This window comes from Squalius cephalus (genome assembly GCF_949319135.1).
Source record: "Squalius cephalus genome assembly, chromosome: 20".
NCBI classification, from domain to species: Eukaryota; Metazoa; Chordata; class Actinopteri; order Cypriniformes; family Leuciscidae; genus Squalius; species Squalius cephalus.
The window spans coordinates 28,724,004-28,751,547 of record NC_137141.1 but is presented as its reverse complement, the minus strand read 5'-3'; the positions used below and the strand labels follow the sequence as shown (position 1 = coordinate 28,751,547).

The window sequence follows — 27,544 nt, the reverse complement described above, 5'->3', positions numbered from 1 at the left end:
TATCATAATAAAATGCAAAAACACCCGAAAAAAAATCTTTAATCTGATGGCGGTTTAAGCTCCATCCACACCATAAAATCACCATATTTTAAGCCACTACATCAACACCTCTCATAATGGGGGTGGGGGAACGGAATCCGACAGCTGAATTTTTTGCCATCGGATTCCGTTCCCCCCATGTTTCTTACACAATGAGGTTCTAATATTTACAAAACCAATGCTTGCTAGGTTCTCCTGATAGCCTTGTGGTTAGAACATTGATCTACAACATGGTTGCACTTTGAGTTTCTTGAGTTCTAGCCCAGGCTTGAGAACTTTTCCTGATCCGGTCCCCCTTTCTTTCCCTCTTTGCCTCCTGTCCTACATACTTTTCTATCATAATAAAATGAAAAAACACCCACAAATAACTATTTAATCTGAAGATGCTTACGTTCCATCCACAAACAAAATAGAATAAGCTTATTTTAAGCCACTATATCAACATTTCTCATCATGGGGGTGGGAGAACGGATTTGGAACGGATAAACCAAGTTTAGTGTTTTGTTCTTTCCTCATATTTTTAAAACAATTAATAAAAAATGATATTTCCTTATATTTTGATGGTTTAATTGAACTTGTAGGGACATTAAAAACTATCCCCTCCTGACATCACCTTTGGCCACTACTGTAGTGTAGTAAATGTTTATGTACATAAAGAAGAGTGAAATCCCTTGGTTTATGGAGTGTTACATAATCATTTAGGAAAACACCTTAATTTCTGATCCCCATGTAAACATACCAGACAAGTCACAAAGAGCACAAAAACAATAGAAATTAAGAATCCCTTTATTACAGATAATGTTTTGTTTACAATTGTCAGCAATTTTTTTAGGACAAAGATGTGCAAAGGTTTAGTATGGAACAAATATCGCATAGAACATCAAATCTCAGCCTAAAACTCTGCCTGTCAGCTAGTAAATCTGTGACCAGAAAAATAGAGGGTTCCTCCAAAATATAGTAATAAGCAGTATTTAGAGTGGTTAGAGATGACAGATGTCTTACAGTTATCCTACTAGTGCATTTGATAAGGGGAGTCACTATTTTGGGATGGCAGATGGTTTCAGTAACTGCGACCGAACAACGTATAGAACTGAGCAGGCTCTTTCCCGCTGACGCACATCTGGCCGGCCTGCAGGGTCTTCAGCGGGTTGAAGGGGATACACAGACTCTTGGCTCCCATTGAAGGTGCACCAGGCTCCAGGTCTTGATCCCTGGAGACACAGGAAAAAGTGTATGTGTTAAGAGTACCCACTTCTATCTTATCTTTTTTCTTTTAATTGATATAATTATATTCTAGTGTTCAAGACCAGAGGTTTTTAAATAGGGCTTCCTGGGGTCCATGAAAAAAAAAAAGTGTGTGTGTGTGTATCTTTGGTTAATGTATTAACGTGTAATGTATCAATTTTTAACACTATTACAGAATTTGATAAACAGAAATAAATAAATATTCAGAAATAAATAAACAATAACTGTGTATAAAAAAAGCTGCCAACTTTGAATGCCACCAACTTACAATATTAGAATTAGTTTCGCCTTTAGTAGTAACAATATACAAGAAATTAAAATATTTAAATCAATAAAATGTATTAATAAAATAAAATATATATTTGATTAATTTACACAAATAAAATGAATGCCATTTGGGTGAGGCAGAGCAAGATCTATGATCACGTATTAAACCATAAAAAGACTAAAAACTATGATTTTTTCAACTTTAGTTCAAATAGTCTAATACAAATTAAATGTTTTGCCTAATAAATAGCCTGATAAAATGTTCTATAAAACCTAAAATTTCAGCCATCAAACCATTTTTAAGAGATATAAATGGCATAAAGTAAACAGTCATGATTCAGCAACAGTAGATGATAATCAAGAAATTGCTTGGCATAAATGTGCAGTATTCATTGATTGCATCTCTCTAAAACCAGGAGCCAAAGAAAGGCGCCACAGCACACGTTTTTACTTTGAAATGTGCAGCGCTCACATTTATTTCATTACATCTTTGCCCTTTGAATTTAAATCACTGCATTATTGCCATTCCTGTTTTTCTGTCCCCAAATTTAAGACCTCTTGAAATTATTAAGACTTTTTATGACCTTAAATTTGATACATCTGACCAGTTGCATAAACTAGTACTACTATGACCAACTAGCAGTTAGTTAAAGGGTAATGAATCGTACTTTTTGGTATCAAATTAGACCAATGTACGTTTTTATGTAACTGACTGACATTTATGAATAGTCTTAAAGAAAAAAAACGTGATGACTAATTTATGCAACTGGCCCCTTAATTTAAGACTTTTTAAGGACCTGCTGTCTCTCTACATCACACGTAATATTTTTGGGTCTTTATAATGCATTAAAATATATAGCTGCCTTTATATTGTAGGAAAATAATTCCATTGCAGACGATCATCATATTCGGGAGATTTTGGCATTGAAATGTTTAAAGAAAAAATACTAAACTAAATACTGGTTATCTAGGAAAAACAACCCGAAAGCATAGATTAGTCTCTTACTTGGCTGTTATCTTCTTAATCCAGTCCTCACACTCAATGCCTCCACAGAAGGGAATCTGTACAATCTGTAAGAAATGGCATAAATTAGGCACCTTTCTGGTTTTAATTGAAAATAAATAGTATCCAAAGAGCTCTGGATCCACACAGTTTACTTACCCTTCCCTGGTCCAGATCTTTCTGGAATTGTTCCATCGTATCGGCCACAACCATGTGTTTGTTCAAATCATCAGAGGCCCTGTGACAAGTTGAAAATAGTAAATCATTCTGCCTCTGATGGAAACGGCAGATCTCAAATGTAGTGATACTAGGTGAAGAACTAGAGAGCAGGAGTTTGTTTGTACCGTTTAAAGAGATTGTTCTGGATCTCTTCTAGAAGGTTTGGGATTCTCTTCACGGCATCAGCCTCTGGCACGATGACTTTCTGTCCCGTGTCTCTCCTTACTGCTACGAACTGGCCCTGTTTTAAGTCCTTCGGCCCAACCTCCAACCTTATGGGCACACCCTGCATTCAGAAAACAGGATGTCAGACAAAGCTTTTGTGCATTGGTGGTACGGCTGTGCGAAGTTTAGTTTCATAATTTAAATTATGAAAACACCATAATCAAGATAAATTACGAGCTGCATTCAGTTCCCTTCATTTAAAGTGGTGGCTTTTGCTCCTCCTAGGATTGTCACAATACCAAAATTCCAATACTCGATACCAATACCAGTAAAATTTCACGTTTCTCTGTACCAATTTCGGTATCATAGCAAAAACTGTTGGAACTAAGTTGCAAATCCAGAAACTTTGCAGTGTATTGAGGAGCATGAGAAACAAAACTTTTATCCAAAATGTACATGGGTTGTAAACAGAAAGCGAGCAAAGAGCACTCTCTTTATAATCACCGTCAATCATTTAGGCTACATTCAGCGCCTGCTCACTGATACAAAAACAATATTAACAAAAAAAGCTGTCTACACAGCACAATTAATCTCTTATTTACATTGTGTTTACACTTTGTAAGTAACAATGAAAGGATTTGCGAGTGTGCAGAACTCTAAAATGTGTGGTGTTCTGAGCAGTGCTGAATGGATTCTGACTAACTTAAACACCTCTGACTGGCCATTGCGTTCCTAAACACGAGAGATATGTCTGTGATTGGCTACAATGATCAACATTTCAAAAACACGTTGTAAAAAGAAAGCTCTTCACACAGCGCTTGTACAGATACACACGTGAGCGTCTGAAAGCAGCCGCCTATCAGCAGGTACCCCATATCCCTGGTTTTTGATACCACTGGTACTGATACCAAATGTAGCATCCAAATGAGTCAAATCATGTAATGTGACTGTAGTAAAATACAGTCTACTCACTCAGGATGTTTGATATTAAAGAGAGTTATTATAAGCATATTAAGCTGGAAAAAATACTCAAAGACAAGCAAAGTATACTTTGGGTACTTGCTTAAATGGTCAAATACACAAAAGTGTCAAAATGCCTCTCTTGGTGAGTATTCACATAAACAGTCAGTTATGTCTTAAATGAGCATAAACAGTTGAGAAAAAAAAAAAATCAGATGCCTGTCAGTATACAGGATCCGTGAATTAGGCCTAATATACCTGCTGCTGTCTGTGCCAATGTTACAAAAGAAGAAAAAAAACATCTTATTTATAACTTTAGTTGCTTTAATAAAAATCTGTGTATAATCAATGAATACAGTGAAGACTATGCAGTGTGTTATTTACATTTGACTGCTTTATTCAGTTTCTCTATAGTAAGCTATTATTTGAATACTGTTAGATAGATTTACATGAAATACTTAAAGCATTGTTTATTTCAGAATTGTGAAATTTCACTGTAATCCAAAATTTTGATATAGCAACCTTATTTCCAGCAAAATATACTTGATACAGTATATATCACAAACAAAACAAAAAGATTTTGGTCCTATCACCCACTCCTAAACGTGTTAATCATGATTACAATATTGACCAAAATAATCGTGATTATGATTTTTGCCATAATCAAGCAGCCCTAATTGATGTGATTATGCTGAGATGAAAAACCTACATACCTTCAGCTCCCAATGATTGAACTTCCAGCCAGGTGAGTAGTTATCCCGCAGGTCGGCCTTGACTCTGATATTGGCCTCCTGTAGTCTGGAAAGATACTTGGAGCACTGGGCCAACAGAAGCTCTTTCTCTGCTTCTGGCAGAGTGGCTGTGATGCCACAAGGAATGATGACGACCTGCAAATCAGAGTGTAAGTTTGCATACAATGCTATAATCCATTATAAACAAGAAATGATGGATCTCCAGCACACCTGTAGACATGCTACTCTGGGTGGCAGCACCAGGCCCATGTTGTCTCCATGAACCATCGTCAGGACTCCGATGGTCCGAGTGGTGATTCCCCATGAGTTCTGGTAGGCCAGCTGCTTCTCGCCTGGTCTCTTAGGGTCCTCAAAAACAATATCAAACATCCTGGAGAAGTTCTGGCCCAGGTGATGTGATGTGGCACCCTGAGAGAGCAATAAGGAGTTTTAGATCTTACTGCAGTACGTCGATACTGCAACAATTTTTTAATTTTTCTGACTGTTAGGGTGCTGCGGGTGTTCTCCAGGGCATTGTTAAGTTGTTCCGAGTGCTTTTAAAATGTTTCACATCCCTAACCCAAAATATAACCAATCGTAATAGTGATTCTTGTCTTTGGGAGGAAACAAGCCATTCTTGAGACAAACAATTTTTAAATTGCCACAATGAAAAATCTATTTTTAAATGCTATGAGATGATGATATAATGGCTGATACAATAAGAAAAAGGTAACTTTCTGCAGCAGAGGTATGGCCGACTTCCACTGTGATCCACTGGGCTTTTCCATTTTTTTGTTTTTGTTTTTTTACATAAACATGCACTAGTTGTCTTTGAATGTTGCATTTGTGTCTTGTGTGGTTTGCAGCGTCTCACGTATGTGTGCTTTTAAGATGCCATTGCATGCTAAATAAGTTTGAATTTAAAAATACAAGTCTCAGAAACATGCTCTAGTATGTATTGACCTTTTGTGCATTATACAAGCATTTTGAAAATGTATGTTTATATGTAAACAGTCCATACTGTCTTGAGGGATTGTAAACAGAGAATGTCTCTTTGTATTTTTTTTAATATTTGGAAAAAATACTTTATCATGCACAAATATATCATCAATGTTTTTTTTATTTTTATAATTCAATTTTGTTTATAATTAAACAATGAAAGTAATTAAACAGAATTAAACATTATGGACATCAAGAGCCAAAAGGCATAATGCTAAATGAGTTAAAAAATGTAATAAACGTATTGCAGTACATTTTGTAATGGCAGCTAAATATAGTTTATCTTGAATCAGAAGGTTCTCAGCCCTACTAAACAATGACTGTAAAATAAAGGCCCTGATATGCTCACGGCAAAGTTCTTTTTAGTTCTTCACTTAGGATTAAAATAATTTCGATATACGCTTACCTGAATTGCTCTTCCGCTTGCTGAGATGTAAGCCTCCACAGTGGTGGTGTAATCTCCTCCTGCAAACTTCTCCTTCTCTGTTTTCCTGCCCTTGACCACAGGGATGGCCATCAGCTCCTCGTACACCCGTGTATACAGGTCCAGAATCTGCAACACCTGCACACATAATGGTTAAAAGAGTGTGTCAGAAACATGCTACAACTATTTCAAGATCAGCATGTAAATATTAAGTTGCGAGTGAGGTGTGACTGATCACATTTAACCAACCTCCTCTACAGCTTCCTCTTTGGTGGCAAACGCTGTGTGTCCCTCCTGCCATAGAAACTCTCTGGTCCTCAGGAAGGGCTGCGGGTGTTTAAACTCCCAACGCTGAGAACAGCAAGAAACTGAATAAATACACAGGCCTTTAATTGAGACGTGTTTGTAAAAGTGTACGACTGAGGCTGAAACTGACCACAACATTGCACCACTGGTTGAGTTTGATTGGCAGGTCTCTGTGTGACTGGACCCACTTGGCATAGGCAGGATACATCACTGCATCAATGTAAGAAGAATGCAAATGTATTAAAAAGATAATACAAAGATAAGAATCCAGTCTATTTCAGATACAGCTGCAGTTGCTCACCTGTCTCACTAGTGGGACGTACAGCGATGGGCTCCGCCAGCTCTGTCTTTCCTGATCTTGTCACCCAAGCAACCTAAAGACATTTGCAGATAAAAAGCACACATTTTTGAGTGGCTATTTATACATATTTATTATCCACACACTGAAAAGCCCCAAATACAATCCACCATAACATGATCTTGTTCCAATCATCCATTATTATAATTTTAAAAAATATGCACTTATTTGATTAAAAACACAATTTAAAAGAAAATAATTTAAAATAACTTTTTGCAATCATAATATATTTTAAAATGTAATTTATTTCTGTAATGGCAAAGCTAAAATTCAAGCAGCCATTACTCAAGTCTTCAGTGTCACATGATCCCTCAGAAATCATTCTAATATGCTGACTTAATTCTCAAGTAAGATTTTCGTATTATTTTTTTTAATTTGTAGGGTAGGGCTGTGCTGGTAAACTTGAGTAGCACCAGCGGTGGTTCGCTAAAACAATTTTTTTGTATGTGAATGCTGTTTAACATTAATATTATGACACGAGTGAAGCACAAAGCTTTGTTTACAAAAGAAATAACAGGTTAGCAATTAAATGTTACATCGCAGCCATGGAAAAGTTTGAATGCATGACGAATGAGAGAGCTGTGCGTGAGCCCATAAACTTAAACTTTGTCGGCTTTGAATTCTGGTTTGCGATCTGGTCACCCGATTATCAGCGAATTTAACAATATTTCATTAGTTATTCCATATAGAAAGCTTGAATTGTCTACTTTTAAACAAAACAATTCAAATGAAAATAAACCGACTAGCATATGCTTATGTATTCCGTGCATTTCTCTCTATAGGCGCGTTCACTGCGAAGATGACGAGTCAGCATCGTCAACTTCATCTTTGCAGCCCGACACTGACACAGAAAACACTTTATTAATAAACAATTCAAATGTCTCCTTGCTATATTTGACACATTCATAATCATTACTTTTGCCGGTTCTTTGTGACAGCTGTTATGTGCGTTACTGGCAGCGTCACCACCGCATCAGCACCGAAAACATGGAGATTTTATTTTAGAGAATAATCGCTCAAACTATTAGATATTCTATAATTAAATCAACTAATCGAATATTCAAAAATTGTGCCTCTGCATGTAAATCCCTGCATGGAATCTCTTGTTTCTTTTCCCATATCGTCACTCGCGTCTCACCCATTTCCAAAGGGGATTATAAATGTTTCTTCCTTTGTTCGCTTTTAATTAGGCCTATTATTTCCGTATTCTTTACTGTGGTAAAGTAGAAAAAACGCTGTAGGACAGATAGCCTACATTTTTACTTGTACGTCAAATTCTTTTTAACACAGTTTGTGCTTGTTATTAGACATATGGTAATTGGTAAGGCGCGTCAAGTTTATTTGTAAAGCGCGTTTCACACGCGCGGGTGATTTTAGTTTGGCTTTCTCTGGCAGCACAATATCAAACATAGCCTAAATGCCCTACCCTTGTGGAAGATAAAATTCGCTCTTCATACCTTTTACAACAAGTAGAAAACATGAAGATATCAGAAAAGAGATTGATGGTCTCTTTCCTGCTCGTGTCCCACATCCCTCTCAAAGCGCAGAGCGGTAGGCTATATCACGCGTCTTTGTGTGGAAATATTAAAGGAAAGTTTTTTTTTTTTTTTTTTAAATAGATTCAACTTTATTATATTATTTAAGTTACCAGTATTTACTGATATTTATTTCAATGCTTTACAGGCTTTAGTGTGTTGTTTCTTTGTTTCTCTTATTTAAAAACAACCCCCCAACCACCGCACCACCACTGGTAGTTGGTCCATTACCACCGCGGTGGTAAAAAACTGCAACTGTCACAGCCCTATTTTAGGGGGTAGTCGTGGCCTAATGTTTAGAGAGTCAGACTGGTGACTCGAAGGTTGTGAACCAGTCCGACAGGAAATGACTGAAGAAAAAGTGACAGATTATCATTATAAATGTATTTACTGTGACTCAAACTATTTAATGCATCCTTGCTGAAAAATAGTATTAACTGACCCTAAACTTCTTATCTTACATTCTTTCCAGCTTCTCACCTCTGGAGCAAAATCTGCAATGTGTGTTTTCTCTTTCTCAAGGGCAGCTTGAGAGACAAACATGGGGAAGTAGCAGTTCTCCACACCCAGCTTCTTGATCTCCCGGTCAAAGAAATCTTTGATGGCATCCCAGATAGCGTAAGACCAGGGCCTCAACACGTAACAGCCGCTGACATCGTAGTACTCGATCATCTCTGCCTTAGTGATCACCTGAAAACAGCAAATACAAACATTTTTAAACAGCTGAATAAAAAGAACTTTGAAAAGATAGTTCTTCTACGGTTTACAAAATCATGTGTGCACAGTTTACCTGTGAGTACCAATCAGCCAAGTTTTCCTCTTTCTTTGCCTCCAGTCCCAGCCTACATTTAAGAAACACAAAATAAGTGAGTGAATCTATAGATCCTGCTGGTAAATGCAAAATATACTTGATAAATAATTGAATAGCCTTTAGTGAAGTGTCCATGAACACAGCGTGTAGTCTGAAAAAGTAATTCAGAGAAAAGAGACTGTATTCTGGGTTTAGTCTTGGAGGACAAAACCAGTTGTGGCAGTACTAAAACAACTGCAGAACTTTCTCAAGCCTCCATTTAAGTATTTATCCATAGGGGCTTTTGCATCAGATAGTTTTAGGAACTTAGTTCTAGGAACTAACCACCAGGATGGTTCCCCAAGAACTGATGGTTCCCATAGGAACGTTTTCCTGTTGCATTCGCACCACCAGTAGGAACTCTGAAGTGACGCAAGCCGAGCTTGTTGCTGTGTCTTTTAATTTGATGGCGCGGTGGACCTTTATTTTGGCGGCGCTGAGAACGCCAGAGCAAACAATGCTTGCATTCTCTGTGTTCATTAGTTTACGATCTGTCTAACAGTCCTGTCTAATATGTTATTAGATAGAACTGTTATACATAGAAAGTAGACAGTATATGAAAAGTTATTAGCCTATGCCGTGTGGTTGATGTCCAGTGTTGCTAGCTGAGGAGAAATACATAATCATGTTTAGCTTGGTCCCCTCAAAGTCGCGTTGGATTTTCTCCTCAGCGTAAAGTTTTAGAGGCCCATCTATCACTGTTTTCCATGTTTGTATAGTTCTTTTCTGGAGTAAATATATAGGCTATAATCTGTGTTAACATTTAGCTGTTTTAAAAATGGCAGGTGCTGGTGTTTCGTGTGCGTTCAGTCAATCAGTGTACACTAACGCCACGGGTAGTTCCTTTAGTGCTGGTTTAAGATCCTACTCTGAAGTAGGAGATAAATTAGTTCCTCCAAAAGAGTTCCTAGAACTAAAATCGTTCCTAGTTCCTGCGGTGCGAACACGGCGACATCCGGGTACTTTCGCCAATAGTTCTAGGAACTATAAAAAAGGTTCCTCCGGTGCGAAAGCCCCTCATGTCTCAAGGAAATAAATAAAGGGCATTTGACACGGTACGGATTACTTTGCGTTTTTGCCTCTCACCGTGTCTGTTTCTTTGGCCCTTGGCCTTCTCCTGCTCCACCTGCTCCAGAGTCTTGACCTTGTTGAGGTTTCTCTCCTCCCTTCTGCTGCTTACGTCCTCCTCCTCCTCCTCCTCCTCCCTGCTTCTCAGATTTGTTCTCCCGCTCCTTACGGTTCTTGTCTTCCCCCCCTGTGTTCCCTGAGCTTCCTGGGGTAGTCACAGGCTTGTACTCCTCTCCAGTGAGGGCTTTATACTGACCCTTCAGCTCAAGCAGAGTCTTGACTGCTTTATCAACTTGATCCTAAAAAAATGAATTACAATATCAGGAGAGCTAAAATAAAATCACTTCAAAAATGTAATATTTATTAAACTTGTTAGCAAACAAATTCAAACAAACCTTAGGAGCTTTCTCTGCTTTAAGCCGTCTCACTTGCTCACCCTGCTGGGCTATGTCTGCAAACAGTGCTTGAGCCTGAGGGGAGGAGCTGGATTGAGGTGGGGTGGAGCTAGACTGTGCAGGGGCGGGACCAGAGGAAGGAGGCACGCCTGGTTTGTATTCCTGTCCAGTTTGCTGCTTGTACTCAGCTTTAAGACTAAGCAACTGCTTCACAGCCGCATCTACCTGATCCTGTAAAAATATGAACAGTTGTTGAATACTACTTAGAATCATTAAAAAATGAGATATTTTAAAAACTATGACCAAAGCTGAGATGAGTCAAAAACCTTGGGTGCCTTGTCTGTTTTCAGTTTCCTCACAAGTTCTCCTTGTTGAGTGACTCGATCATGAATAGACTTAGGAGAGCTGTCAGAGGAGCCAGACGCCGCAAGGGTGGTGGCGGCAGGCTGAGCTGGAGTTGATGGAGAAGCACCAGCGGGGGGAACTCCAGGTTTGTAGTCCTGCCCTGTCACCTGCTTATATTCTGCCTTTAGAGCCAAAAGCTGCTTCACTGCTGCATCAACCTGTTCCTGAGGAGGGGGAAAAATCATGGTGCTTTACTAACAAGTAAATTACAAATTAAACGCAATGTTTCCTGAAATCGCCATAGCAAATTTTTTTTTTTTAAATTATATATATATATATATATATATATATATATATATATATATATAAATAAATCTATTATATTTTTATTATAAGCATGCATAATTAAACAAATAATTCATATTATATAACTTTATATAAATTAAATAAATATTTATATATAATATAAAGCAATTATTTGCAATTTATAAAACATTTTGTAATACTATTTTAGTGGCTAGTTAAAGATGCATATCTGCAACAGATATTGAGTACTATAAAACAAAAAAATATGTTAGAAAAAAAAAAAGTATTGAGTACTGTTTAGGGTGGCCCCAGTGCAAAAACAAAATCCTGAAGGAAATATTAATTTCACCATAATCTAAGGCAAGATGTAATTATAGTCTCACTTTTGATGCTTTCTCAGCTTTCAGCTTTCTGACCACCTCCCCCTGTTCAGACACGTGCCCGTATAGGGCAGCAGGGGAGGAGTCAGATGAAGGGGCGGGCTGTGGAGGAGATGATGTGGAAGGAGCCATGCCTGGTTTGTAGTCTTGACCAGTGAGCTGTTTGAACTCAGCTTTGGCAGCCAAGAGCTGTTTTACTGCAGCATCTACTTGCTCCTGTAAAATGAAGATGACGTGGTCAACAGTGAAACCCCAAAATAAAAAAAATAACAATAAAAAAGATGGTACAGTTATAGAAAGACTAAACTCCTAACATGATGTCTGATCTAAAACCTTGTGAGCTGCTTTATCGTATACTTCTTAGAGAGGCAGCTACCTTGTTAAGATGCAGGCACATTTATCTCTGCTCTGCAAAATAACATGGGTAAAATCCAATAGGAAATTTCAATAGGAATCTGTGCAATAAGGACGCGAGGGCGGAGAACATTTCACACGTTCAAGTTGGTGATGCGAATTTGCAACGCTGACTGAAGAGAAATCTGCTTCATTTAAAAGTGACTTCTATGTGAAAATACACTGTTAAAGTCAGCATGAAATGGAAGTTGCGATATTCTTTTCTTCCGTATTGTGACATATTTGAGTGAAACATATGTAGGGCGGACTTGATTTTGTCCAATGTGAATTGATTAGATAGTTGGATCATTATTGTTTGCTATTGCTGTGATCTCATGCGAGTTTTTCCCACCCTTGCACCGAAAAACACGAACCCAGAAAAGAGATGTCGTTGCAAGATGGAGGGGGAAGTAATTTTGATTAAAGATTACGAGGGTAAACAAATAAATCCTTTATAATAAATACTGCAATATTCCACAAAAAAATAAACAAGAATTGTCACTTGTGATTTCATGGCGACTTTAACAATGGACTTTTTGGCCTGTAAAATTTCGCTCCTGACCGAACCTTAAGATAGCACCCTAAATTAAGCAGACCCTTGTAAGCAACTGAATGACCAACAGACCTTGGGTGCTTTTTCAGCCTTCAGTTTTCTGACCACCTCGCCCTGCTCAGCAACACGAGTGAACGGACAACCGGTGGAGGCAGGGCTTGGACTTCCTGCAGCAGGGGTGGGGGCAGAGCTCTTCGGTGCTGGGGTGGAAGTAGGTGGGGCCATACCAGGTTTGTAGTCCTGTCCGGTCAGTTGTTTAAACTCAGACTTCAAGGCCAAAAGCTGCTTTAATGCGGCGTCCACTTGCTCTTTAGGGGCCTTGTCTGTCTTGAGCTGTCTGACCAGGTCTCCCTGAGCCACAATGCTGGAGGATAGAGAGGAAGAGTCTCCTGCTGGTGATGGAGCAGGGCTGGAGACAGGAGCCAGCTTGGCTTTGCTCAGAGGAGCAGACTCAGCCTTCACCTGGAGGAAGAACAATATGAAAAGAGTGATCATTTTGTTCAATGTCTGACTTGTTAGGAGAACAAATGGATCCAATTATGTGCTCACAGGTTTAGCGGCTGTCTGGCTCTTGCTCTTGTCCTTGGAGCCAGCAGTGGGCATCTCTTTTGTGTGTCCGTCTGGGATATAGAGCAGGACACAGGGACTCTCCTTGCAGCTGTGGGGGCTAAATGAATAGATCAAATGAAGTACAGAATTAAAATGGAGTATAAAAACAGAAAAAATATATTTAAATGTTTATAGTTACAAAAGATTCATAATACTGTGTTAAACAGATTAGAGGTGCAACCTGATTGGCTCATACGGCTGATCACAGATATAGAAACCCCGTCTCTGCAGCTGTATGATGTCACCTTTCTTCAAGTCCTTCAGGCAAGGGTCTCCTATCATCTTCTCCTCTATCTGAAAAATAAATCAATAATAATACACATCAGATTTTAAATGGTTTATACACTGCTGTTCAAAAGTTAGGTGTCTTTTTAAAGAATTTAATACTTTCATTCTGCAAGGACACATTAAATTGGTCAAAAGTCACAGTAAAGACATTTATAATGCTACAAAAAATTGTATTTCAAATAAATGCTGTCCTTTTGAACTCTCTATTCAAATAATACATGAAAGTAGCCTAGAACAGATCTGGAAGCAAGAGAATGTGATTTTTATTTTTTTAATGTGATCACACCCTCAAAAAACTGCTCAACTGTGGCACAAATTTAACCACAGAAACAGAGACAACAACCCACAACAGACTTGAGTACCACACCTTGCTGTTCTTGTTGATGTAATCCTTGAAATCATCATCCTTGCCCAAGACTGGTTTGGTAATGAGGTGCTGGTAGTTGACGCACACAGCAGGCAGGAGGGGGGCACGGCTGGATTCAGTGAGCCAGGTGATCTTAGTGGTCTTTTTATAATCAGTGTTCTCCAGGTTCAGACGACCATCTAGAGACGAGATCGCTCCACTGCTGTCCCTGCAGGCACCAAGACAGAAGATATCAGCAGTAAATCTACATGTAAATACACATGTATAGGGCTGACAAAGAATATTATAGGCCTGTGTACCATTACTCACATACTAGTAGTTCCACATGACCGTGAAATACTAAACCATATTAATGAGCCTTTAAAATATAAATTAAGCTCAAGTGCATGCATAATAATTGCAGAGGCTCACCGGCAAAAGTAGTGATTATGAAGGTAAACAAAAAAACAGAATGGAGACTGACTGAATATTTTAATAATCTATTAATAAACAAGAGTTTTCAGGTTTAGTGTCAGCTGCAAAGATGAAGTTGACTTGTCATCTCAGTATAGTGGATGGACCAATTGAGAGACATGCACGTTAAGTTAAACATGTCGCGGTACTAATTTAGCTTCCACATGAACACTTGCGATATGCACCTTATAATAGCACACATTTATCTGTTACCATTAACCTTAGAGCGAGCAGCCGTGTGGCTAACATTAGGCTACTACTAACATGTTTCAAATGATAAGCCATGTATGAGGTTGATGAATGATAGGTGAACGTTTGGATTTCCTGCCCGAAATAATTACCACATGGACCAGTCATGTTAATGATCAGTCCGTCGTGCACTGTATGACTTTGCCACTTTTTTTTTTTCTGCGACTAGCTGATTAATTAACATTTGGTCAACTAAGTCTCTTCTCGTCGACTATTAGGGGGCAGCCCTTGAAATATTTTATTTAGCAATGACACATAAAATGATAAGAAACGTTTCTTGACGACCAAATCAGCATATTAGAATGATTTCTGAAGGATCATGTAAATGAAGGATGATGCTGAAAATTTTGCCTTTTTACCAGAAGAATAAATTACATTTTAAAATGTATTAAAATAGAAAACAATCATGTTAAATTGTAACAAGAGTTGGCGTCAGAGCACACAAAGTAAGGGGTCTTTTTTTTTTACATTTTACCTGTGGATTTTGGTGATGATGATGTTTCCCCAGTTGATGAAGGTCACGGTCTCACCCTCTGTGAAAGTTTCTGCGTCAGCACCCTCGATAAAGACCTTTGGCCCGTACCACACCTGCTTCATTCCCACATCTGCATTCTGCAAATCCCCACAAAATAGGATGTGACTCAAATGACAAGGCCCAATTTATATACCTGGCTCTCTTTATACATTACCCACCTAAATATGAATTAATGAGAATATTTTCTATGGTACTGACAAGTTCTTTAGGGGTGCGTGCATGCAGATTCTATTACCTTGGGATGCTTGGCAATCTCTTTCATTTCCTCCTTAGCTTCAGAAATGAAGACTGGCACAACCTGCGAGCTTAGTAGGGCAGTGTATCTTGGGGCTATTGGGTCAATGACCTATACAGGGAGGGTGAGAGAGAGAGAGGGGAACAAATGATTCTTTAGATATGTCAATCAAGTTTCTTTGCTCTCACATTGCTCTGAATGGTGGTCAGACCGAATAATGAAACAGGATGAGCAAGGACAGGTAGAGAAGAGTGATATGAAGAGCAGGGCAAGCCAAACATTGTACCAAACAGACTGTAATAGCCACACGGGTGCATAATTACTGCCCAAAACTGCTTGGAGCCTTTATTTAAGTAGGTTTATAACATCAACAGTAACTATCAATGTTCTCTGACTGGGAAATGAGGGAGTTCACAACAAGAGAGTTGAAATCAAGAGCAAAAACTTTGAAATGAGTCACTGGGGAGCGCTAAAGCTAAATAAGTTTGAACACCATGAATTTCTCAAAATTAATGTATTTTCACTTTCTATAGAATCTGCCAGAAGCTGTATGAGGGCTGGAAATGAACGATAAACACAGATAGAAGCTGCAGCATATGAGAGGAAGCCAGAAGGAAAAAAAAGAGGAAGAAATCTGTGCCTTCAATGAATCCGAGGTGCAAGATTACAGACCAGGGTTGTCCAAAATACCAATTATTTCAGTAGGCGATACAATACCACTAAAATTTTACAGTTCTTAACGATCAACATTGATAACAGCAACAACTAACGTACAAGTAAATAGTGGTTGACCGATATATCGACAAGGCAGATATATTGGCCAATATTTGTAATATGTTGTTATATGTAAAAAGAGCAGACAGGAAACTGCAAAATATGTGTCTTCAATGGAAGAAAGAAAATCATAAGGTTTGGAACGTCTAAATGATGAGAGATTTTTCAGTTTTGAGTGAAGAATCCATCTGCCAGATGAATAATCCAGACTTTTGCGAAAGCCATAGATCAGGAAATAGAAAATTAGATGGAAAGAAGGAGCAGACAATACAGGGGTAGGGGAAACACGAGGAAGAGGAGGAAGAGGAAGGAGGAAGAGGAGTAGGAGTACCTTTTTACAGCTAACTGGCAGCTTGTAAACAGAAGAGTGAGATGCAGTTTAATGTAGAACTGGGGATACAGAGCTCAGAGACAGACAGAACGGGAAGTGTTTCAATGTGATATGATATCACAAGCACTCGATTACCGCTCCTGTGCAAACCTAAATCAGGGAACTCTAACCAGAAGTTGACCCCCTAGAGGCAATGGCTAAAATTTCTCTGAACAAATTAAAGGGGTCATATTATGCCCTTTCACAAAGTCTTGATTTTGTTTTTGGGGTGTACTAGAATATGCTTTCATGCTTGATTGTTAAAAAAACACATTTTTCACATATTTTACATTATTACTGCTCCTGTCTCTCGATGATGCCTCTCCTTCCAAAATATGAAATGTGCTGTGATTGGTTAGCTGGCCCAGTGTGTTGTGATTGGCAGTGCTTTCATTCTCAGATTTCATTCAGTGCTTCGGTAAATTTCCCGCCCCTCCCTAACCGCGAGTTCTGCTCTAGTGTAAATATAAAGGATGGCGTCAATCTCAAACCTGATTCAGACCCTGACAATGTCAACAAACATGAGAATCATCCAGAACGGATTTCATGCACAGACTTAGCAAGCACGGATTTCACAGGACGTTTCAGAGAGGTATGTTTTTCTTGATACAATGTTATCCACCATTTAATCATGACATTTGTCAGAAAACTATGGTTATACAAACAGTAATAGATCACAAAAAAAGTTTAATTTTCCTAAGGGGCGGTGAACAGCCTTACAAAAGCGAGAGCTTACAAAAGCTATATTAAACAACACTATATCAACACTAATGTTGGCTACCAGGAGAGTGTATAGCAACAACATAAACCTTATAATTAGAACTGTTAATAGAAAACGAAACTACAAATAATAAGACATACTTATAAGTTGTGATTCATTAACAACAGATTGTCCCGCTTTTATGAGCTTTTATGTGTAGCCTGCATTGTGGTTCTGGAAGCTATTCTCCATAAAATGTGCAGAGCACAGGGAAACATCGGGATTATAATGTTCAGGAACAGCGTTTAAAGTAAATTTTAATCATTCTAAGTTTTTCAGCCTTTGGAAGTTCAAACAAATGAGATGTGGAAAAAACAGCATCTCTATAACATTGCAGGAGATCCCCCAGGCCTCGTCTGCTTTTCTAAGTATTCCGTGGGCGGGGGTTATTTAAATGAGGAGCATTATGACTTCATAAAGCCCGGAAAAATCATGTTGTAGTCCAAATGAGCCATTCTTTGTAGTTCTTGAAAAGTGGATTCTATGAAATAAAATATCTCCCTTTGGAGTGGACATTGAGCTTTGTAACCTTTCAGATCTTTTTTATGCTTTTTTAACCAGCAACATTACACACTAACTAAAGTTGAAAAAGTGAAAAAGCATAATAGGACCCCTTTAAGAGGTTTTATAGTTCCTTGCTACTAAAACACCCATGCTTGAGGTTGAGGTTTGTTCTCGTGTCACGCATGTCAATCATGCATGTTTTCATGTGTTCAACTTCTGTGCATCATTTTTGTATATGCTATGATCAATGTTTATATGTGAAAATAAACCATTCAATTCATATGGATTATTACTTTTACAATGCCTTTATGAACTTTTTGAAGGGTCAAAAGTTTTGTTAGAATAGACTTTCAGAAACAGGTTTCATAAAAAAAAATGTTTTGAAAATGAACGAAAGTACTGGGGTTGGGTTTAGAATGATATGAGGGCTAGTATTTGATGACAGAACTTTAATTTTTGAGTGAATTAGCCATTTAAAATAAATAATTCACCTAAGAATAAAAACTAATTTACTAAGTAAATTACAACAATTTGCATTTTTGGGTCAAGTATTCAATAAAAAAAAAAAAAATGGGTGAAAAAATGAATGGTGCCAAATCAAGAAAAGAAGTGAAGACTAAAGCTTACAGCTAATGAGCAGAGTGTTAAAGAGCTCAGGTCATGCTTGATGCAGGAAATGAGGTGTAGATAACGGGTCAGATGCAGAATTACAAACATGTGTAGCTTTTGAAAGATGGTGGCAATAACATTAAACATTAAATCACAATTAAAAGCAACACAGAACAAATAACTCTTGTTTTAATTATTACTAATTAATATTAAGAAATTACAAAAAAAAAAAAGTTACTTTAATAAACTAGTAAATGCAAGTGCATTTAAGTTGGTCACAGAGAATGAGAAAGTGGGAGGGAGGGTGACGTGCAAACGTAAAAAGCAGAGTGAAGCACAAAAGGTGAACAGAATATCTGGTGCGTACCGAGGGACTGGTGAGATTAGAGGCTAAAGTTTTGAAAATTAGTTTCAAATTAAAGTTTTGCTTGACAAAATATTGCTGAAAGAATGTAGAGATGTTAGCCAGCTGCTCAGGGTATTTAACTAGTGAATGAATGGGATGACAAGGACCAGCTGGAGATTAGGTGCAGCCATGACGTGATTTTAATATTTACCTTCTTGTTGAACGCCCAGATCTTGTCCCACTCCATATTGACTACAGATCTTGAGCCTCCCTTTAACACAGTGGAATGGGCAGAAAGGAAAAAAGGATGTGAATCAAATTGGTTAAGGAATTAAATCTGAATTGTAAAAACTGCTGATGTGGGAAAACACTATAACTATAAAGTTAAGTTTTAATAGCTATACTAGCTACATTTATGGACCAATGATGTCTTTCATAAAATTGCTGTCTGTGCTATTTTATAAAGTGTGCAATTACTAGTGATTTTACCAGTGTCACAGCAAAGAACAGCCATTGCTTTGATAAAATCATTGTAACAACTCTGTGGCTTTTGTATTCTTGGCCAAAAGTCATTCTAATTGCAAGAAATACACATACCTGAGCAGCAATGAATTGTTTGAGTCCCTCCACAGTCATTCCTCTACGGAGCACACCTCTGACTGTGGGGAAACGAGGGTCATCCCTACAGAAAGGAAAGACGGGGAGAGCAAGAAACACATTTTTACCATACAATCCAAAAGAGTTTTTTTCTATAAAGTAAAGACAGTGAGGACTCTCATGATACTCACCAGCCATCCACATAGCCCTGGTCAACAAACCAGGTGAGCTTCCTCTTGGAGAGCAAAGTGTTGTTAAGATTGAGTCTGGCGTACTCCCAGATGTGCGGTTTACGCAGACCAATAGCATTTATTACCCAGTAGAACTGCTCGTCTCTGTCATGGTACTCAGTGGTACGCAAGGCATGAGTCACCCCCTCAACACTGTCCACAATGGGGCACGCAAAATCATACGTGGGGTACACTCTGGATGGAAGGAGAGAAAAAGAATATATAAGGAACATCAATGAGGAAGCGTCATTTAGCCATATTTGGTAACACGCTGCATGCAGTGTAAAATTCGTTAATGTTCTTCAACAAAAAAGAAGGAAAAAAAAAACAGAAGCAAATATTATACAATGATGAGCAAAATAAATCATGCGTATGAATTGACACTCTTTACTTGTGCTTATAGACCATTTCAACAGCTACTCGTCGGTCTAAGGAAGTGACGTCTTTGTTCCTTGGCTGTTTCCGGTTAGTTGTTGAGCGCATTTAAAACAATGGAGTGATGCGCTTGATGTACAGTGGGATTGCGATCATTTATTTAATCCTGCTATTTAAAATATCAAACTTAGGTCCTTGTTGCTCGGTAGTTGGGTCCTCCCTCTGGCCCAAAACTAACCTTCTTTTGGAAATTAAAGTGGTTCGATTTTAGCGTTTGTTATCGTTTATGTCCCTATTTTATTGTTTATGTCCCTATTATTTAAGTGTCCTAATTGAACTAAATCCTGGCTTTATCTAAGCCCTGTCTGTGAAACCGGGCATTAGTCAAATAAAACTTGACAAAAAAAAAAAAAAACCTACACTAAAACCGACATTTGACAAGACCAAGACTGATTAAAAATAGCTAGTATGCAAGTAACACTAGTATGATATCCACTCACTTGTAAGTGTAGCCGGTGCGAGGATGAGGAGCGTTCTTGCAGCGGTAGAGTGTGGGGTCACGCATGCAGCCGTTGTTGGAATTCATGTCAATCTTCGCTCTCATGCAGCAGGTCTGGCCAAACTCTGTGCCTTTCTTCATCTCCTCCCACATCTGCATGTTCTTCTCCACAGCTGAGGAGAGACGGACGCAACATATTCATTATAATACCTCAAATTACATTTCCTGTGATGAAGACATATAATAAGACCAGTACTAGTGAAGCTCACAGTTGCTGCGGTTTTGAGACTCGACCCTTTGCTCCCTTTCTTGTTTCATGACGTCTGGAGGAGTGTTATCTATGTAGGCCTTGCCCTCCTGTAGAAGTTTCTCCCCCATACGCAGGATAGTGGGAAAGTGATCGCTTGTGTAGGTGAACTGGTCTGGTTTGATCTGTAGCATGGCCACATCTTCCAAGATGACCTGTAGAAAAAAAGGTGTTAGCTTAGCCAGGGGTGTCGAAAAATAATTATTTGGAAGTTAATAATAATAATAATAAGTTACATTTATAGTGTAAAGTTGCATGTATAGACAGGTATTGAGGCTTGGTGCCCATGCCAAACATGCAGGTTCAATTCAAATACAGTGTTAATTAGTGAGGGGGGAGGATATGGGCCATTTATAGAGGATATGGGCAAAAATAGTGTATGAAACGAGGCAAAATACCTTCTCAAAGTCCTCTTTCTCCTTTTCAGGGTTTGTGTCATCAAAACGCATGATGAGCTTGCCCTTGAAATTGACCTGGTAGTGCTGGTTGAGTAGAGCTGCCTTGGCATGACCGATGTGCAGGTATCTGAGAAGATGGAAAGATAATTTAGAGAGACACTAATCTACACTACCTTTCAAAGATTTAGAGATAAGTACTTTTTTTTTGTTGAAAGAAATTCATTATTTTCAAAAATGACACTTATAATGTTGTTTCTATCTATTCATCGACAGATGTCCACAGAAATGTGAAGCAGCACAACTGTTTTCAACATTGATAACAAGAAATGTTTCCTGAGCTCCATAGCATATTAAAATGATTTCTGAAGACTGGAGTAATGGCTGCTGAAAATTCTGTTATGCAATCACAGGAATAAATAACATTTTAAAACGTATAAAAATAGAAAAGTTATTTTAAATTGAAAAAGTTTATTTTTTATTAAATGGGTTAGTTGCATATTATATGACCACCTTGAAGGCTTTTCTATATAGCGAGTGTGTGCATAGACACTTCCAGGTTTGCCTGACGCCAGTGCATAGTGCCGGAGATTAGAAAGACGAAAACGATAGAATCGATGGACACTTTTCTGTCCATGAAGAGAAAACTGACTTGGACTCATAGTGCATACACATACACAATGTCTTATTCCCAACCAATTATGCCTACTGTAAATATACAAATATGTAGATATAACTACATTTAAAAATAAAATATAGCAAAACAATGTGTGTAAAAACAAGGAAAAACATTGCACAGCCCAGTCAGCTAGGCATCCACACCCATAAAGAAATATTTTAGTTCTCGATAATATTCGTATTGCTTGCACTTGTTAAATAACATTCTAAATGAAATAAGTATAAAATATCTTAAACGGTTATAACGTTATAATAGACCTTATGTAGCCCCGCCCCTTTTCAGCGCTGCGCTCGTTGTCTTTTGACTTCCGGTCTGTATTTTCACAGCGATCTTGCGTATTTATGAATGCACGGCTGGTTTTAAAATCTTCCCGGTCTACTGACATTTGTTAAGACATCTGCTTTAAACATTACAATCCTCATGATAACTTTCGTTAACTTTACATTAAGTAAATCCACTTCAAAAGCTAATTACTCCTGGACAGCAATGCCATAGAAATATACAGAGCGACTGCAAAAACGGAAGTTCAAAAACAACAGTGTTTCCCACACATAGACTAATTCGTGGCGGTGCGCCACAAAACCTATCCAATGATGAAATGTTTTCTGTGTTGACAAATCTTGTGCGATGTCCTAAACTGCCGGGATAATCACACAACGCGTACAAGTCCGCTAATAACACGTCCGATTCGCGAACTAATGACTCCTTTGAACCGATTCCATTTAATGAATGGTTAAAACAACTGATCTGTCCAACACTGAATCGGTGTATAACAAATCGGTACCACTTTACAATAAGGTTCCATTTATTAAACTCTAGTTAACTAGATCAGTTAACATTAAAGATTATGATTATTATTATTATTATTATGAAGATTATTATTAAGAAATGATGGCGTTTCCATTAACCGATGTTTTTTTCCTCTCGTAAAGCATAAAAACTTTTTTGCGATAAAAGTTTCCATTGGGCGTATTTTCAATTCGCAATTTCAATTTGCGCAATTTGAAGGGTAATGGAAACGCGGCTACTGAATGTTTGGATTTTGTGAAGGTGTAAATCATTTTTGATTAATATGTAATATAATAAATTTCAGTGTAACGAATTATATATAAAAAATCTTCTGAGCGTTAGTATATTGTGAAAGACCTTCACTGTATACATTAATGCTACTTACCCACTAGCCTCAGGGGGAAACCGCACAATTACTTTGCCCATCTCAGCACCAGGGAGCTCCACAAACTTTCCCACATCCTGCTTTTTTTCCTTGTCCACAGGCTAAAAAAATCATGCAAAAGAACAACATTATTAACATTTAAAGGCATGTTCCATGTGCAAAGTAAATTTTAGCTGAAAATATAAATGTTACTTGTTTCAAACTTTTTGTTTTCTTTAAAAGAACAGATACAGAACTGCAGTAGTCTGTCAGAAAGCCAAAAGCATATCCCTGGGTTGGTAACAAACTCACAGTGGCTGTGCTGGTGGCAATCTTGCTGGCCCATTTACTGCCCACAGAGCTGAATGGCACCTGAGAGCTCAGGAACAAAAACCAGCGGCACAGATGGGGATAGGAGCTTGGCTTGACCTGTGACTCGCCATTTCCTTTTGAGAATTATCACAAATGTTAAGTTGTCTTGATTTTGGACTCGAAACTAAAGTGAATAATATATATATATATATATATATATATATATATATATGTGTGTGTGTGTGTTTGTGTGTGTGCGTGTATGTATATTTATATGTATGTATGCATGCATATGTGTGTATATATATATATATATATATTTTTTTTTTTTTTTTTATTAGGGCTGGGTAAAAAAAATATTGATTTCTCGATTTTAATCTTTTACATATTTTTACAAAACGAAATCGATTCTTAAATCCCAAGAATCGATTAGTCATCCTGTTTTCAATTGATGAATGAATGGAACATTGTTGCGCGCATCCCATCCAATAAATCGCAATAATCTTTGTGCTTTGTTATTATTGATATGAAACAAAGTCTCAGACTTCAAATTACGTCCATTTTCTTACGAAATTCAAAAACATAACTACCGTTTTGGCGCTGTGGTGTGAGATCGCTCTGGCGCAGCTCAGCTTAAGAGAAGCAGCAGCGCTGAGCGCACATGATCTTCTCTTCTGCCTTAATACCAGTTATAGCACGAAATAAACATGAATGAGCATCTGAAAGTGTGTTAAAAGATAATTACAACTTATCGAAGTCCGTATCATGTCACATGGAAACGCTCAGTGTTTCAACCGTGGAAAGACGTTAGTAAACAATGTCATGTAACGTCACATTTACTTCAGAAAAAACATATCCAGTGACCATAAACTTGTTAGTCAGCTAGAAAAATTTACTTCAGAGAGGAGCATTTTGTTAAATATATGCACCATATAACATTTTTATTATAATTTTTAATGTTCTTCAATATTTAATGCATGTTTGAATAAATCTGGAAAGTTTTTTATGACAGCCACCATTTAAATTTTTATATAATTTCATATAATTGTATTATTATAAAAATAAATAAAAGTGTATTTTAAGTGTTTGTATACAAATCAGTTCATTTTTACCTTCAATATTATAGTAGACTAATGAAGCCTGTAGGCTACACTGACTCCCATAGTTTACAATAATAGTTAAGAGATTTCTTTTCCTTGAGAAAATATGCAATGTATTGTACCTGATATCCAAAATAATCAATATCGAATCAAATCGTAATCGAAATCAAATTGCAAGCTTGTGAATCGAAATCGAATCGAATTGTGAAATTTGTGTCAATACCCAGCCCTAATATATGTGTATATATGTTTATATGTATGTATGCGTGTGTGTGTGTGTGTGTGTGTGTGTATGTATGTATGTATATATATATATTTATCTTGGCCAGATGACTGACCTTTGAGAGCAGCCCAGATGCAGAGGTCAGCCAGTGTCACACTGTGACCCACCAGGAATGTTCTCAGTGCCAGAGCTTTATCCAGATCTGCCAGAGCAGAAGACAGATCTGACTGACCACAGAGACGACGGGCACTGAACTCCAGCCAGTGATCAACCTGCAAAAGACAGAACATAATCAACAACATTGCTAACTGATGAAAAGACTGTAATATGCTATAGAGAGCCAGTGGAATGTAGTTTATGATTCCCAAATCTAACCTCAGTTTGCTCCATCATGTTAGAACCATACAGTCCCAATGCCGGAGCCACTCGGGCAAGATAACGGGTGATGGAGTTCACGTCACTGAACTGCACCTCACTGAAAGAGACGCACCGAATGAGAGAAATGGGAAATTAGACAGAATAATGCGTATACTATAAATAAAAATACAAGAAAAAATTTGTACGTGGTGTATCCTCCTAATGTGTCCATAAAACACTATAATTATTATATTATACATAAAGCATGCACTTGTAGTCTCATACAGGCCATATACTCACTCAGAGACACGGAGCATGGTGTCTTTGCCCTCCTTCACAGAGAGATTGACGCTGCCCTTCACATGTTCAGCAGTCAACAGTGCCCCTACAGGCAGAGAGGTGAATTACAGAGAAATCTAATACAGTACCTGCTGTGTGCAAACACAAATCTAAGCTGAAATTATTTCCAAATAAATCCTATGATATAATTCTGCACATAAATGCACGCACACACACACACACACACACACACACAAAAACTGCAATTAAAAATAACGTCCTCCTTGTTTATACTGCATTGTTGCCCTCCTTTTATGTACAACATTACCTAATGAATTAGAAAAAAATTAATTGATGCAAACAAATTCTCTGAACTGTCACAATAATATTAATTTGCACATCTTATTTAATTGTGAATTGCGAGAGCAGAAAACAAAAAGCCCAACCTAAAATGTAACAGAAACAGATTTGCTTTCATTATAAGGTTACATTATGAGATGACCTCAAAACAAACAGACCAAACTGGTCCATCTAGATTCTGTGCAAATCATTTTTGTGACTGTGGCGACAAGTGGCGACAAGTGGCGACAAGTGACTGCAATTTTTTTTTTTTTTTTACTTATTTGTCATTGAATCAGTCATTCAAACCGATTTAACTCATTTTAAATAATTAATTCAACATTTTTTTAACAGACTGCAACTGTAAACATTTTGTCAGAATCTCAAGTAAATGTTATTTTATTTAGTTGTCTGTTCAGAATCACAATCTCTATTTGAAACAACAACAACAACAATTCTCAATCGTGATTCTCAATTTATCCAGAATCTTGCAGCTCGTATGAATAGAATATGTAAAAATGTCTGTGGTGCATTTTCCCTTGTAGAGACATTTTACACCTACATTCCTAATATAAGTAAGTTTTGCTTTCAGGGACGACATGGAGGTCTTTCTGCAGGAAAGCCATGACAAAAAATCTCTTTTGATGAATTTTACATTTATTTAATTATGAGCTTAATTATACGTTTTTTAAAATATTGTTTTAGTTTTTATTTAGGCCTAAATGTCATTTTGGTTTTCAAATGCACATTCAACTTCTTCAAGGCTTTGTATTAAATGTTTATTTGAATTTGGCATGATTAAATACAATATATTTATACTCTGTATCTTTAGTACTGCTTATAACAATATGAACATGAAGGAAATATCATCACATAGCCTAATACAGTAAATGGAAAACATTTTAAAACAGGGTTACATTAGTTAAATACAAAATGGATACAATTACTATCAAAAAGCACTGTTTACAGCATTTCGTCATATACATTTCTTGATATTTTAAAATTAAGCTTTTTAAAACTTGACCCTGAAACTGTTGGCGGATACTATTACCTCAATTCAGGACTTGCATATCTGCATTAATTTATGCAAGCATTTAATGCATGGAATTTCCTGCTTTATGCATGTTCGTTCTCTGAATTTCATTTATGAAGAAAATCAGGTTTGACAATTAAGGTTTGTCAACAAATGTCTGAGACACCCATTTACTGTAGGCTACTGCATAAAACCAGTCACACCAATTTTGGTTTATCGCATTTCCCACTGGTTTTGCAATTTTAATCCATCACATGAGACCATTAAAAAGATTTGACCTTACTACACATATACAATCAAAGATTTATAAAAGAAGGAGTTAGATCATCCTGCAGCTCAAAGACAGGTGTGGAGTAAACAGATTCAGACAGCTCTTTCAAATGACTTGCATCAGCCAGTGACACAGCTTCCCCAAGCACTGGATGGCGCACTTCAATTCATTTACCAAATAATAAATACCATTCTGCAGCTAAAACAACATTTCTATATCTTAGCTATATTGTGGAAAGGCTCTATAACCAAGAAAACCTTGGTTTTGCCCTGTAATCACTGCAAAACCCACAAAACTCCCTCTTACCCTCATAATAATGAAAACAAAACATGCACAAATTAGCCATACTTCTGAATCACTTTTAGGGAAGCAGTCCCAAACTATTACAGTAAAAGATCTAGCTTTGAATCTATTAAAATGTAAAGCGGTGAAAGGCAAGTAAAGCCTAATGAACATTGGGAATGGCAGACTGTTAATTTTAGATTCTGCCACGACGGCACGAGGATGTTCTGCGTGTCAGTCCATTGAACCGGTGCGCGAGCTCAGCGGCTAAATGCAATGTAGCTTGTAATATATTGAACACGTCGCATTTGTACTTACCTAGAGGTGGGTTGCTACTGTTGATAGTCAAGTTTAGTGCCATGTCGTTCCTCTTGGTCTTCTCGTAATGGCCCTGTCACACTTCCAGCATCAAACTACTTCACGACTGCTCAGCGCCGCCTGCTGTAAGAGCGCAGCAGTGGAATGACACGGGT

At 37.6% G+C, this 27,544-nt stretch overlaps 1 protein-coding gene across 1 annotated transcript; it reads right to left on the bottom strand.

Moving 5' to 3' along the window:
- Positions 1-807: 807 nt before the first annotated feature.
- Positions 808-27,544, bottom strand: eprs1 (glutamyl-prolyl-tRNA synthetase 1). Its single transcript, XM_079853833.1, has 34 exons — positions 27,390-27,544; positions 25,168-25,252; positions 24,886-24,985; positions 24,626-24,782; positions 23,188-23,321; positions 22,897-22,997; positions 21,047-21,173; positions 20,611-20,803; positions 20,343-20,514; positions 19,429-19,662; positions 19,238-19,322; positions 18,852-18,911; positions 15,278-15,388; positions 14,983-15,119; positions 13,806-14,013; positions 13,332-13,444; positions 13,091-13,208; positions 12,614-13,003; positions 11,599-11,811; positions 10,891-11,133; positions 10,565-10,795; positions 10,188-10,468; positions 9,042-9,093; positions 8,732-8,941; positions 6,660-6,732; positions 6,489-6,568; positions 6,302-6,403; positions 6,035-6,190; positions 4,861-5,058; positions 4,612-4,785; positions 2,899-3,059; positions 2,714-2,792; positions 2,558-2,622; positions 808-1,250 (listed from the first exon to the last, which is right to left on the bottom strand). The coding sequence occupies exons 1-34, from the start codon at positions 27,430-27,432 to the stop codon at positions 1,100-1,102; spliced, it is 5,037 nt and encodes a 1,678-aa protein (XP_079709959.1). The 5' UTR covers positions 27,433-27,544; the 3' UTR covers positions 808-1,099.